This window comes from Strix aluco, chromosome 8, assembly GCF_031877795.1.
Source record: "Strix aluco isolate bStrAlu1 chromosome 8, bStrAlu1.hap1, whole genome shotgun sequence".
Lineage (NCBI taxonomy): Eukaryota > Metazoa > Chordata > Aves > Strigiformes > Strigidae > Strix > Strix aluco.
Genome location: NC_133938.1, coordinates 13,657,978 through 13,671,580, shown reverse-complemented (window position 1 = coordinate 13,671,580; position 13,603 = coordinate 13,657,978). Strand labels below are relative to the sequence as shown.

The following is a 13,603-nucleotide window of genomic DNA, read 5'->3' as shown; positions in this document are numbered from 1 at the left end:
TATATTATCAATCATCTTTTTATAAAATATTCTGTCTTCAGACGGGACATAATACAACGTAAACCAAAAGAATAACCCCTCGTCAACCTATAATTACGTACTTGCAAAGATTTAAAGAGCAATGCTCAGTTAGAAATAACATCTAGTCTTTCTCGGAATCTGACTGACAATTTCAAGAAGCTTAACTGTTGTAGAGATATGTAAGTTATTTTAAGAATAAAAACAGTCTCTTACTTGGTCCTCAAAGGAGATTGCCTGGGCAACATCTCTGGGAAATCCATCAATCACTATACCCTCTTCATCAGGGATCTGCATTAATCTCTGCTTTATCTCAGTTATGGTTGTTTCCTTTCACAGAGAAAAGAAGTTATTTATTTAATATTGCAAGGGAGGTTTTCTTCATGGTGCACATTAATACAGCATGTACAAATCCTTTGAAAGTAAACACTAACACAGGACACGCTGTACCTGAGGGGCCAGTTCTCCAGTAGTAATTATTTTGGCAATTAGACTCCATTTTCTATTGCTGCTTGTGCTGTGGATCTTCTTCCTTAACAATTCACCAACTGATATGTAGTTAAATCCATAACGTTCTGCTATTTTCAAACTCTGTGTTCCTTTACCACTTCCTGGGCCACCTATTGTTAATTATAAGCAAAACATCAAATTAACCTTTCATCGGAAGTACCCAATCACATGTGAAATCTTTGCTATCAGCACCAATTTTCCAACCATTATTAGAGCAAATCTTGCAGCTAGTTACTTGTTACTAGACATTAGAAATAGGTCTCATTTACCTGATCATAAAGGTAACAGCTTGTAAAATTACATAAAAAAAACCAAAAAACCAAACCAAATCTACCTGTGAATTAAAAATAAACACACTCTTTTAGGCTTGACCTCATTCTAAACCCGTTCCTGGAAAGGAATTTTTCTTGATTTGTAGTAGAGGAACAGACAAATGAACCAGTCCCTTCTTGAACTCTGTGAATCCAAAGATAGAGTCAGATAGTCTGAAGCAGATTCATGTCAGAAAGAATCACACTTGGTTAAATAAGCCAGTTAGATCAATGGACTAGTCATGAAATGGTACTAATAAAATATGCTTCTAAATATGTTTGCATGAATTTCTGAGGTTTTCTAATTTTAAAATACAGAAAAATATTAAATAATCAGCTGAGATGTTTCCATAGTGATTTGGTACAAGGACTTTTATTGAACCACACATACTTCTCGTATTGAGGCTTGAAGCATCTGATAGAGAAGCAATTAGTTAGGTTCAGCTTGCTGGACAACTTGAAGAATAAAGAGACCCTTCAATATAGCATAGGCAGAATAGGTATCAAAATCACAGAAAACAGCTACGTTACAGAGCAGGGAATGCAGAAGTGAAGGTCAGCTGGACAGCAGAAGCAAGAATGCACGTAAAAAAGAAATCAGACTATGTCTGAACTAAAAAGACACATCATGATGTGAAGAAAAGAAAAACTGGAATCTGGTATGTAAAAATAAGGAATTGTTTTGACAAAAATAAATGTTTACATATAGAAAAGTGTATGTTACTGAATAGTATAACAAAGCAAAACCAAAACAAATGTTTTGATACTAAATCCCAACATTAATTAGCTATGTTTTGGGGAATTGTGTGTAAGAACATTGAATTTTATTTCAATGGAGAAAGAATTAAGATTTATTAAAAATATACATTTTCTATGAACTTCAAAAAATACAGCAATGCAATGGAAGTAAATAATAATACAATGAGCTTCTTGTTAATAATCATACAACTCTTGTATATTACCTGTATTATTCCCATAAATAGCTTTTAGGCATTTATATAATTAATACAGATGTGACTGCAGGATAAGCTTTAGAGTACTTCTTCATATAAGGTTATGACACTCTCTGCATAACCATGTTCAAACCTGTGCCCCAATATTGCATGTCAGAGAGCTTTCAGTGTCACCAGTAGGGCCTAGGAACTCTTCTGTACCCCTGACGCTGTGATGGTAACTCTCCACCTGGCCTTTGTAACTCACACTGGGACCCACTGGAAGGGAATGCACAGGGAAGCTTGTGTATTGTTAAGGTGTTCCTATACCCTGCCCACAGTTTAGTTATACCTTTGGGGAGAGAAAGGTTTTATCATTATCCAATTAGTTTAAATAATGCTTAAATCAAGCCAGGTTAAGATAAATGCAAATACAAGCATTTATCCATAACACCCAATGAGTCAATACAGCTATGAATGTTCATAAAACACACAAGCAAAGCAATGGAAGAAAAACTGTATCTTATCTCTGTACAGTCAGGTTACAACTGAAAAATATTTTTCCCTCATTCAGTTCGCTTGCTGTTTCCTAAAAAGGCACACGCTTTCTCTCTTCTTTTGGCAGATTATGCTAGGTTTTACAGCTATTCTTCCATTTCAGATCTTCTAGGTGATCCAAATGGGCTTAGTTTTTCAGCTTGAACTCTTTCTTTCATAGGCTGTTTAGCTATCCTTTTCATTAGAATACAGGATGTTTCTCTTTTGTAGATATGCAAGCATCTGATATACTAGGAACCGCCTTCTCCACCAAAGCGGCTACAAAGCAATTCCGCTTTGGCCCTCCCCGCTCCCTTCGATGGCATGCTCAGCCCTCCCCCTGACAAACGCATTTCACCAAACCTTACGCTGTGCTTCACTCCTGTATCAAAATCATACCTGATACAAGTGTTCAAACAAGATAATTCTAGTTTATTACAGGCTCTTGGTAATCTGGAATAGTAGGTTTGGAGTAAGTGATTCCCAGTGTCTTTTTGCTTACATAGATGAAAACAACAGCACAAGGAAGGGCAGCTAATTGTTCAGTGATTGCTGCCAGTTTGTATGGAGCAGATTCTGCCAGATGAATGAATAGGATTATTACTGGTTACTGGAATGTCTTATTAACTCTGTGCAAAAATTTCCATAAGCAACCCTCTCTCTATATATAAAGCCACATATTGCAATCTAATGAGCATAACATAAATACTGTATCTTATATATGTGTGTGTTCATACACATGTGTAACATTTACTACTATGAATTTATGTGGCTTTATTTACTCACAATAATCCTAGCTACTGGAAACAAGGGCACTAGGTTGTGACTGTGCTTCGAAGCAAAGGGTTTATAAAACATACTGGAGCCAATGCTGTGCTTAATTCCTGCAGATACAAAACCTCCAAGGAAGGAAATTCCGTTTATTTCCCTGGAGACTCAGGACAAGTTTGAAAGAGACTGTGTTGCACCCCAGAAACAATAAAGATGCAAAGCATATATAGGTAACATGTAGAAACAGAAAATTTGACACAAAGGAAAACAGTATCCACATTCCAGCACAGAAAAGATGCCAGAAAACCAGAACTGTTACTTCAAGAAACATCAGTCTCTGTAAAACCGTAACATAGCTGAAAAAAATCTTTTTGAAACCAAGTAGACAGACTTTACAGTCCTGCTAGGCAGAGCTTTGCTTTGCCATTAAAGAGAAGCAGAAAAAAAAAAAAAAGTAGTTTGGCACTTCTGTTTTTCAATTTGAATTGTAAGCAGGAAAAAGTAATAAAGTATTTGCTTTAATGTGCATAAACTTCTCATATATTTTGTTTTTCTCAATCTAAAAATATCCCTTTATAGCAAGCTGAGATTACCCATTTACAGTCTAAGGGGAAACATTCAGGTAATAAAGAGAAAGTGATAGGACAAAATTACTTCCCACAGCAAATCATTGTAATTTATTGAACTACGTATCCATTCCTGACTCTTTGATAAATCATACTGACAAATTGTTCACAAGAAAGGAAAATCAAATCACTTTTGTTTTTCATTCTTTTCACTTATTCTGAGATTATACATTATTCAAGAAAAGCATGATTATTTTACATATTTCTTAGAAGATGTCTAGACTAAGGAACATTTGTTACATCTAAAATTATGTTTGCTAACTGGTTTCAAGTGAAGATTTGTATGCCCAAAAAAGTTTTACTAAAGCAGTTGTTTTAATTCAGTTCTGTCAATGGAAGTTCAAAATTCCAATTTTGCTTATATTGTTGCAAATTCAGAATAAAGTCATGTAATAATAAGATTTCTGAAATGACTTATGATTTTAAAAGCTAGCTGTGGACTGGATTTAACAAATCAATGGGCCAGCCCCCTGCTGACAGTGCTATCTTTGATCTATCCTTTAAAGTTTGATTATAAAAGGAAAACGTATTCTTTTATTATTAACTAATATTTTTAGTTAAATGCAGCTTAAAAACATACTGAACTATGAGGCTAATGACAGCAGGTAATTAATTTTTTAAGATCCTTGTATTCAGGCAGTATTAACAGTAAAAATGTGTTTGTCAAAATATGTTAGGAAGCACATTTTTAAACACAATCTAGTTTCTTAGTGTTATAACGCCTTAGAAACTTAATTTTCCAGTGATTCACATGTGTGCCATCTTGGTTGGTACCATCCAATTTTTCTAAAATCCAGTCACATACTCACTTTGCAGCTTTATAGCTTTACACTTCACTGGAAGACTTTTCTGCAAACACAGAAAAAGAACAAAACCCTCACCTTTATAAGCAAGTTCTCTTTTGCCTTGGAGCTACCTGGTTCATTATAAGCATGATAGATTTTATAAAGCAAAGAAGTTGTAAAAACCTTTATGGAAGCATTAAAAAGATCTTGGGCTAATGCATTATTAAAGAAAAGTTCACCTAATTTGCAAAGCAGAAGACAGGTCTTTAGCTTCTATTCATTTCAGCCCCCAACAATGAATGGGACCAGTACTATCTGAGCTAGGCAGTATGGTTAGTCATCACTAGTTAGACATAAATATGCTTAATGGAAGTTTTCGCCAGCATTTTATGCAAACTGAAAAATATGCAACGCATCTTCTGTGTACAATATTTGTCTCTCGAAATTAATAGTACACTTTTTTCCATTTTCTCTCTTTCCTTCAGTATGTTAGTTATTCTTTTGTTCTTTCCAGTATGTGTTTTTATGTGCTATATCAATAGAAAGTTGAACTTGTGAGAAATTTTCTTGAGACTGTACAAAATTGGAGAATAGCTGCTAAGCTACATATAGTATTGTGTTTCTATCAGATCACACTATAATAGACAGATTCAGAGAAACTCAGTTGGAAAATAAACCTGAAATAGCTTTTGTGGAATGTTTACAATGTTCCCTATATAAATGGATGAAAAGAAAAGCTCTGTAAAATCCATGGTCTGTCCAGTATATCCTGGCATTCAAGGATTTCACTTCAAATACTCCTGCACTCAGTTCCAGAGGTGAAAGCCAATCTCTCTTCATCTCACCTAGATCAAATCTTCATTCATCACTCTACCGCAATAGAGCTACATGGATTTCAATGCATTAAGAGCCTTCTGTGGTCACTGAAAAGGAGCCAGTTTTCTCCTTTATGAAAAGGAAGGCTAGCTACTTAATTAAGATGAAGAAAAGGCATGTGTTATTTCTCCATCTAATGCAAGCTTTATAGTTCAACGGTGCATGGAGAGATTTGCATGTTGAGATTTGTAATTTCGAAACAAAAGATTAAGAAAAATCAAATGCCTAAGGAATTCTTTTGGCATACCACAAATATCTAGAAAAATTACTGGTTTTCTGTTTTCAATATATTCCAGTATCACACTTCTGAGAACTGCTGGATGCAGAGCCTAGAGGACATGCTGTTCTTGGAGATCCCACTCTATAATACAGAGAAGACATCTCTATTCTCTCTTACTATACTATATATTCTGTTATGGAAACAATATCTCTCTTTAATATAAGTAAGGCTTTATAGACTAAAAATGTGATTCACCATCACCTGGCACCTGTGCTGTAACTATTTAAACTGTCCAGAGAATTAGACCTGGCAGTAAAATTTTGAAATCCCAGATGAAAAGGAAAACAGTTCAAAGAACTTGTATTCAGAACCAGGATAAAACATTGATTTAGACCCAAACTGCAGCTATTTCTTAATAGACAGTATGCTTGTCTGAGGCTGGAAAGTATGAGTTACTTAGAAAGGACACTGAAGAGCACACAACTGAGAACTTGTGGAGAGAGCACAATTAAGTAATGCTAACTGATCGCTCACTCTCCCTGAGGTTGGCACAGGATTCACTTGTCAAATAGATGTAGGGATTAATTTATCAATTCAGTGGACTAGTGACCATGTATGCTCACTCCAGCTGGACGTACCGATCAGTTTTCAAGGTTCTAAATACAGAGAACAATAGTCACCTATCACCTCTTTGAGCTATCTTATCCAATATTTTTAAATATCTTTTTCTGTGAGCAGCTTTGAGTACATCTACAATAGTGTTTTAGTCCAGATCTGGAGCGTGCTTTGGAAGAGCACTTCGGTTCACACTGTGGAGCTGTCTCGAAATGCATGAGCTGGGTTTTAGATTAAATCAAACTGGCAAATGTGCTCCATAAGCAAACCATGAGCTCTCCAGCTGCTAACAGGCATCTTAGTCTATAGAACATGACCACAGGTGCTCACTGTAGCCCCTAAAATGCTTACAGTTGGGATCCTATATGCTCAGCACTAACAACTGCACTTTCTGATATACTCTAACTGGACTGCACCACTTGCTATGGAAGATGGAAAAACTGTATTTAAATACATATAGACATTCAATGTATTTGCAGTACAAATAAAAAGGCAAAGTAACAAAGATAAAATCCTGTCAAAATGACTCTGCCTTCATACCTATGACAAGGATAATTTTTGGTCGAGGTCTTGCAGGATCAAATACATCGTACTCCTCAATTAGCTCAGCAGTTTCGGAGAGGTCAGTGTCGCTTTCTATTGAAAACTGTTGGATTGGAGGCAGTCGGTCGTACCGTCGGTATGGGAAGTTAGAATTATCAGGCATCACTGTAAAACAGTGAGATAAACTGGGAATTGTGGAAATACACAGAAACTCAAAATCTATTGTGTACACAGATTTAAATAAGTATAATAAATGAAGTATAAATATCTCCTAATTTTACAATGCGCTTGCTGTTACAATATTATATATTCCTTGCCTCTATTTAGCTGATTTATTACATTGGAACCACTAGGAGTCAGTTTTCTTTGGTGTTTCTTTACAAGCACATCAGCTTTTCTGTGAAAAGCTGTCCATAGCACCCAGAGTTTGGCACTGGCTTCGGAGAAGAAAAACCTTGTGTTGTACTATTAAACAGAACTCTTTTGGTGATACATGTTGTACACAGAGACACAGATAGTATTCTTGCTAATTAGTTTAATGAAATGCTGGATGGCAAGGAAAAATAACTATGGCAACTGAAAGATGAGCTAATTACTCTTTGTTAACATTACAAATAAAATAATTACAGGTATTGGTATGACATATGCTTAGATTTTATGAGACGTACCTTTTTCTGAGAGCTTATCATTTACACTGTATTTAGTAAATTAGCATATAGCTCCAATATAAACTAGAAAAACAAGTGTAACTGCATGGAAGTTACTATGTACGTCATCCATAAGGACCAACTAAAAATATAAGCCAAGTGCGCTGAGTCAACTTTGCCCCTATCTTTGCAAATGTTTTAGGTAGGATACAAGAAATCTCTGCACTAACGTGTTAAAACATTTACACAGCAAACATCCATCATTAGGCTGCAAAATGATCACAATTTCCTCTCCTGCATAGCATCTATTATGCGAGGAGCAAAACAAATGCCAAAACACAAGGAAACAGAATCCTAGAGTCGTTTGCCTAAGGAAAATCCGAATGAGGCATGATCTGGTATAGAATTAAGTATAAAACCATTCAGTAGTGGATGTAAAGTTCTTGTACAGTACAACAAATACAATCATTTCTATACTTAATACATTACCATTCCTGAAAAAAGACCTCCTGGATTGTCCTCCATTGAGTGGAGGCAGGGTCTTCTTTTCTGGGCTGACAAAAGTGTCCCATTTCACTTTTTCTGATCCTCCAAGCTCTTTCACTTTCTGCAAACAGCTTTCCAAATATTCAATTGGGTCATCGGGTTTGTAACACATTAATCCATTCAACAGACTCTGCAACATAAGATCAGAAATACATACTATAATGATAGATGGCAGGAAAAAACACTTTTACGTTGAATTTTACTTTACACGGAGAAAGTCCATATTCCTTTTATATTCAGACTCTCCACTTCAAGCCAATGTGTGAGAGTGAGGCCTGCAAAAATCGTATGATTTTGGTTTGCCAATGTCACAAAAATGATTCAGAACAGGAAGCTTCTGGCTTTGTATTTGTATTTGTCTGTTTGCACTGTAATAAAAACTGAAAATAGTAAAAAAATTCCCCACATTTTTCTTAGAACTACCACTGGCAAATATACGCAGAGCAACGGACTAGCTAGCCCCAAAAGTTACATATTCTGAGTCACCTATTAGATCACTAAAATGTATCTTTTCCTTAAAGACCAGTGCACCCACAAGCATCTTATCCGTATTGAGTCAACGCTTACACAAATAATGAAAAAAGGATTTTTAAAAATCACGAGAAATACTCAAAATATCATCTTGATCAATATTGGAAATAAACCCCAAACCAAGTTCATAGGTGCGTCCAGATTTAACTGACCAGAAATTCCCAGCCATTAGAAAGCTCCTGCCCACAGTATTAATTCTGCACCCATCGTACCTATGAGCATTATTGGGAGCATGGAAGAAGGAATGCCAGGCCCTCCTCTGACGCACGGTAATTGATTTTCCTTGACAAAGTGGTACATAAGTCATCATCTCACCTCTCCACAAGACAACTGCATCCAACCTTCTCTTAACAATAAATGTCTTTCAGGATAATTTCTGTTCCTTTGTGCTTTTCCTAATTTTTGTGCAAATAAACTTGAGGATCACAGCTGGTATCAGTAATAAACATAAATAATGCCAATTCAGGATTTGCTCAGTTGTTTATTATCTACAGTTTATACAATAATTGTTATTTACACACATCTGAATTTATAAAATAGGGTATCATCTATGGATATCTAAATAGGATATGCATCTATGCCCTTATACTGCTTAACCGATCACAGCAACTAGACACGTATTTTTGCAGAAGATATGCACCAATTTTTAAAAATTGCTAGCTCAAGCTTTGAGCCTCTACAGAAAAACAGTTTTGCCTGCATCTCTTGTTGGACCATTGACATTCTAAACGTGTTAGTAAAACATTAGCACGGTCTATGTCCTGTCATTTTCAAATACACAAAAAATTACTAGCTTCAGAATAGAGCTGGGAAAATACATACGCGTCTGTGTGTGTGTTTTATATAGATGGCAGGATGCCTGATTCAGGAAAAAAAAAAAATTCCACACTGCACAGAGAAGTAATTATCAACCATTAGTAGCAGGTAAGTTGTAGGAAGCTAAACAAAACCTCACTAAGCAGTTGCGGATTTTCCTCTCCCAGACCGATGAGAATCTGGAGAAAACCTGGAGGATAACCCCGCCTGAATTCCTCGGCAGAGCGGCCCCGGGGGTCCTCTGCCCTGCGGACACACAAGTTCGCTCCCTCCCCGGCCGCCTGAAGGAAGGCAGGCGCGGCCGTCCGCAGCGCCGCGGAGGGGCGCGGCCGCCTGCGCGCCCGCGGAGCCTCACGGCAGGTGGGCAGCGGCTCCACCGCCGGCAGCTCCCACCCCGACCCGCTGCCGGGCGGCCCCGCCAGCCGCGGTCGCCCGGCAGCACCCCCCGGCCCGGGGCCAGCCCTCCGCGGCACGGCTTCCCGCGCAAGGTACGCGCGCCGCAGCCTCTGCCGGCTCCGTCCTTCCAGCCACCTTCAGCCCGCCGCGGGGTCCCAGCGCGGAGCACCCCCCGACGGGGCGGAAAACGCTCCCCCTCCCGCTCCGCTCCGCCTCGCCTACCTCGAAAAGCTGCGGGATCTCCCTGCGGGCCAGATACTCCTTCGCCTCGCCGGCGCTCATGCCGCCAGCCGGGGACGGGGGCGCCGGCGGGGCGCGGGTGGGCAGCGCCGAGCCCCGCGCACGGCAACGGCGCGGCACGGCGGTGCAATGCGGGCGCCTCGGCGAGGCTTCCGCGGGCGGGCGAGCCGGGGCGGGGGGGAGGAGGGAGGCAGGAGGCAGGCTGCCCGCCTCCCCGTCCCCGCCGCACGGAGGGAGCGAGAGCACGCTTTCCCCGGCGGGGAGGAAGAGCGTGCGCAGGCTGCCGGGGAAAGTTTCGGGGGGTGCCTGCGGCGAGCCCCCGGGCGGGGCGGGGCGGGGCTGTGCCTGGCCGGGAGCCGCGGGCAGGGTGCCCCGGGGGAGAGCCGAGCCCAGCTCCCCGGGAGGCGCCGTCCGCTCTGGCCGTCCTCAGGCGCGCCCCGCAGGCTGGGAGGGCTGTGGCAGGGCTGCGGGGAGGGCTGTGCACGGGTGGAGCGCTGAGGTGGTGGAAGCTTCCCGGTATACCGCGGTCTCTGCCCTTGGCGTCGTTTTTTGCCGCTTTGAAGAGCGAGACATTCCATACGCCGTGGGCTATGAACTGTCATGGCTCATGAGCACCCATGATCTGTGATCCTCAGGTCACAGGAAGAGACCTGAAGACGTCTCTGGTCCAACCTCCCACTCAGAGCAAGGGCAGGTTGTTCAGGGCTTTCTCTAGTCTCATCTCGCGAAACCTCCAAGGATGGAGACTGCATAGCCTCCCTGGGCAACCTGTGCTTGGCTGGCCTCGTGGTGGAAAAGGGGTTTCTTCTATTCAGTTAACACCTCCCTTATCCTAATTTGTCTGTTGCCCACCATCACACCATTGTGAAGAGCCTGGCTCCATCTTCGTGGGAGCATTGGAGAGCTGCTATTATGTCCCCTCTAAGCCCGCCACAGGCTGAACAAGCCCAGTTCCCTCTACTCTCCTCAAGGGGAAGTGCTCTCCTCCCTGCCCATCTTCGTGGCTGTCCACTCCACTCACTCCAGTTTATCAACATCTCTCTTTTACTGGGAAGCCCCAAACGGGATGCATTCTTCTAGATGTGTTCTGAAGAGTGCTAGGTAGGGGGTAGCTTCTGTGATATTCTGTAGCATACTGGAAGTCAGAGTGGATTATTTCCGTTCCTTAATTGTCCTATATCAAGTCTGATGTTCCAATTAGATTTTAATTTTGTTGATTATCTTTTCTAACACAACTTCCATGTAGTTACACTGATGCATGAAATAGGTTACATAAGTGGAAGCTTATGAACAACAGTGAGCAACTGCTTTCTGTATCTCAGTATTTTTCAGACATGGGATAGGTCTTCTTTAGGAGTCTTTTAAGAAGCTTCTCCCCCTTGTGTGTGATTTGTGGATCACTATCAGTTTTACAAGTTTCTCCCTCTCAGGTGCAGCCATGTTCCTTGTTTGGCTGCTTCTACTGTTAAACTGCCCTCTTTTTCCTCTGCCCTGTGTCCAGCTTTTTACGTAGACACTTCCCTTTCTTCTGGAGAGGCTTCCAGTTCTCATTCATTCCTGAGCTGCTAAACACTGCCCCAGAGGCAGTCCCATGATCTGCTGACAAATGGGACTGGAAAGTTTTCCAAGTTATCCAGCTACTCCCAGCAGCTTCCACTTGAAGGGCAGCCACTAACTTCCCTTCGCAGCAGTCGACTAATGGATGGCCTGTTCTCCACTTCAGCTGAGGTATTGCTGGAAAGTAGTTTGGATTAGACAGTTTAAGATCCTTTCCAGCTCCATTTCCTATGAATCCAGCAGTGTCCACTTAGGGAAGCTGCAGTAATGTCACTGAATGGGCACTTCTCATATGTTTAAGGAGGACCTTAGCCTTTGCTGGAGAGTTTAATCAGCATTCATCTGCAGTCTTTCTCATCTTCCCACAAACTCTGGATGTGGCTTTAACCCTACTTTCTCTTGCTAAGATTTTAATACATTCAAATGTCAATTCCTTGAAAAGCACAGTATTGTAATTTGGATTGAGTGAAAAATAGAGTAGGCTTCAATGTCCTAATCAAAAGATAGGAAATATAATTGCTTTTAAAAGACCTTAAATGAAGCTTGACAAGGGGAAGACTGAATTAAATTAAATAGATATTTTCTTAAAATAAGATCTTTCCTAAGGAGGGCTAATGGAAGATGCCATTCTATTTTGGAAGACAGAGCTGTGGTTTTGGCATTTTGTGAGGTGTTTTTTTTTTTAGTTTATACAAAAATTTCAGTTGTATTATCATTGTCTCAGACAAATTCCATTTATAGGCTTTCAGGCATATATATCTTTATATATTAAACATCTATGGGTAAATTAGTATATCATCCAGTGTCCTGGATTGATAGAGAAAAATCTTTCCTTTCACATGCTTTCCATGGCATCTTCTTCAGGAACGTGAAAATTTTTTGTGTAAAGTCTTGTCTGAGATGTTTGTTTTTAACTGTAGGCTTACAGGCATTTTGCTCAGTTAGATAATGCTAACAGAAAAAAATTCTGACTTCTGCCATAAAACTATTATCATTATGCACATCTAAATTATTGTTCAAAAAAAATTTCGAGCTAATCTGATTTTTGTTGCACAAAATCAAATTCTGTGTTGCAGAAATTACCACCTCAGAAAAAATCTGGCCATTTAGGAAATCCATCAGACTGAATGTGGGAAATGTATCTGGAAAGGATTTTTTGGATCTAATAATATGGTACCTCCTTCTAGAAGTAATTTGTTATGCGTTTGCCTTTGGCAAAATCCCCATACTGACACAGGGTCACAGGTGGATGCTTCTCAAAGGCTCTGAAGAACATCAGCAGCAAAAGATTAATAATATGTTAACTAAATGGGCATACAGAGCTGGGTTATTTGTCATTTCAGGTATGTAGGTAGCATAAAGGCAGCTTTAGAAGGTTAGCTGTTTGTCATTTAACTGTGTCTGATCAAGAGCATGGATGAAAATGAAGTGGTCTTACTGCCTTAGAAAATAACACAGGATGCAAAAAAAGTTCGCAGAAATGGGAACATGGATTTGCACTCCAGAGCACTGCCCATTCCTGAAAGTATGGATGGGCAGCTCTTCATGGTACTGGGGTGAGGCTGAAGGATCACTTTGGTTATACTTCTGCCACTTCCTACCTCTTCTGGAGGGGAAGAAGCTACAGTAGAAAGAACACAATTTTGCTATCAAAATGATAACACTTCTGGAAATTAATCTTGAAAATTTCTTATGGATCCTATCATTAGGCTGATTCCATTCTCATTCTTGTTGGTTCCTCCATTAACTACACAAAGCTGAACTAATATGAAATTAGCATGGGATCAACTTGAATATGCTGTTCTGGGTCTTCTCTTCCTCTTGGTTAAACCAATTACCTGACACCCATAGCCTTCAGTCAAAGCTTAATTAGGTTCGATGTTTTCAAATATCACTTTAGAATCCCCCAGTATTTTGTAAGAGTCTTCTAATTTTCTGTCTAGTGCCTGTTCAAGCACTAGTGACTGGCATTTTTCACATAAGCTATTGCTCTGCTAGATGTCTTTATTAAATCAGAACCAATGTCCTTGGATTGTGCTTATACAGGCTGGTGCAACATATGTGGACAGTTTGCATTTGTAGATTCTGTAAGTAAAAAAATTACGTGTAGCCTTTTTAATAGAATA

The 13,603-nt window shown here is 39.9% G+C and overlaps 1 protein-coding gene across 1 annotated transcript in view; it reads right to left on the bottom strand.

Annotated features, from left to right (window-relative positions):
- AK5 (adenylate kinase 5) overlaps positions 1-10,321 on the bottom strand; it is a 97,337-nt gene extending 87,016 nt beyond the window's left edge. The window contains exons 1-5 of the mRNA XM_074832311.1: positions 9,903-10,321; positions 7,881-8,067; positions 6,742-6,909; positions 469-638; positions 235-348 (exon numbers count right to left, since the gene is read on the bottom strand). Coding sequence (XP_074688412.1) covers positions 235-348; positions 469-638; positions 6,742-6,909; positions 7,881-8,067; positions 9,903-9,962 — 699 coding nt within the window. The 5' untranslated portion in view covers positions 9,963-10,321. The remainder of the gene's footprint in view (positions 1-234; positions 349-468; positions 639-6,741; positions 6,910-7,880; positions 8,068-9,902) is intronic.
- Positions 10,322-13,603: the final 3,282 nt, after the last annotated feature.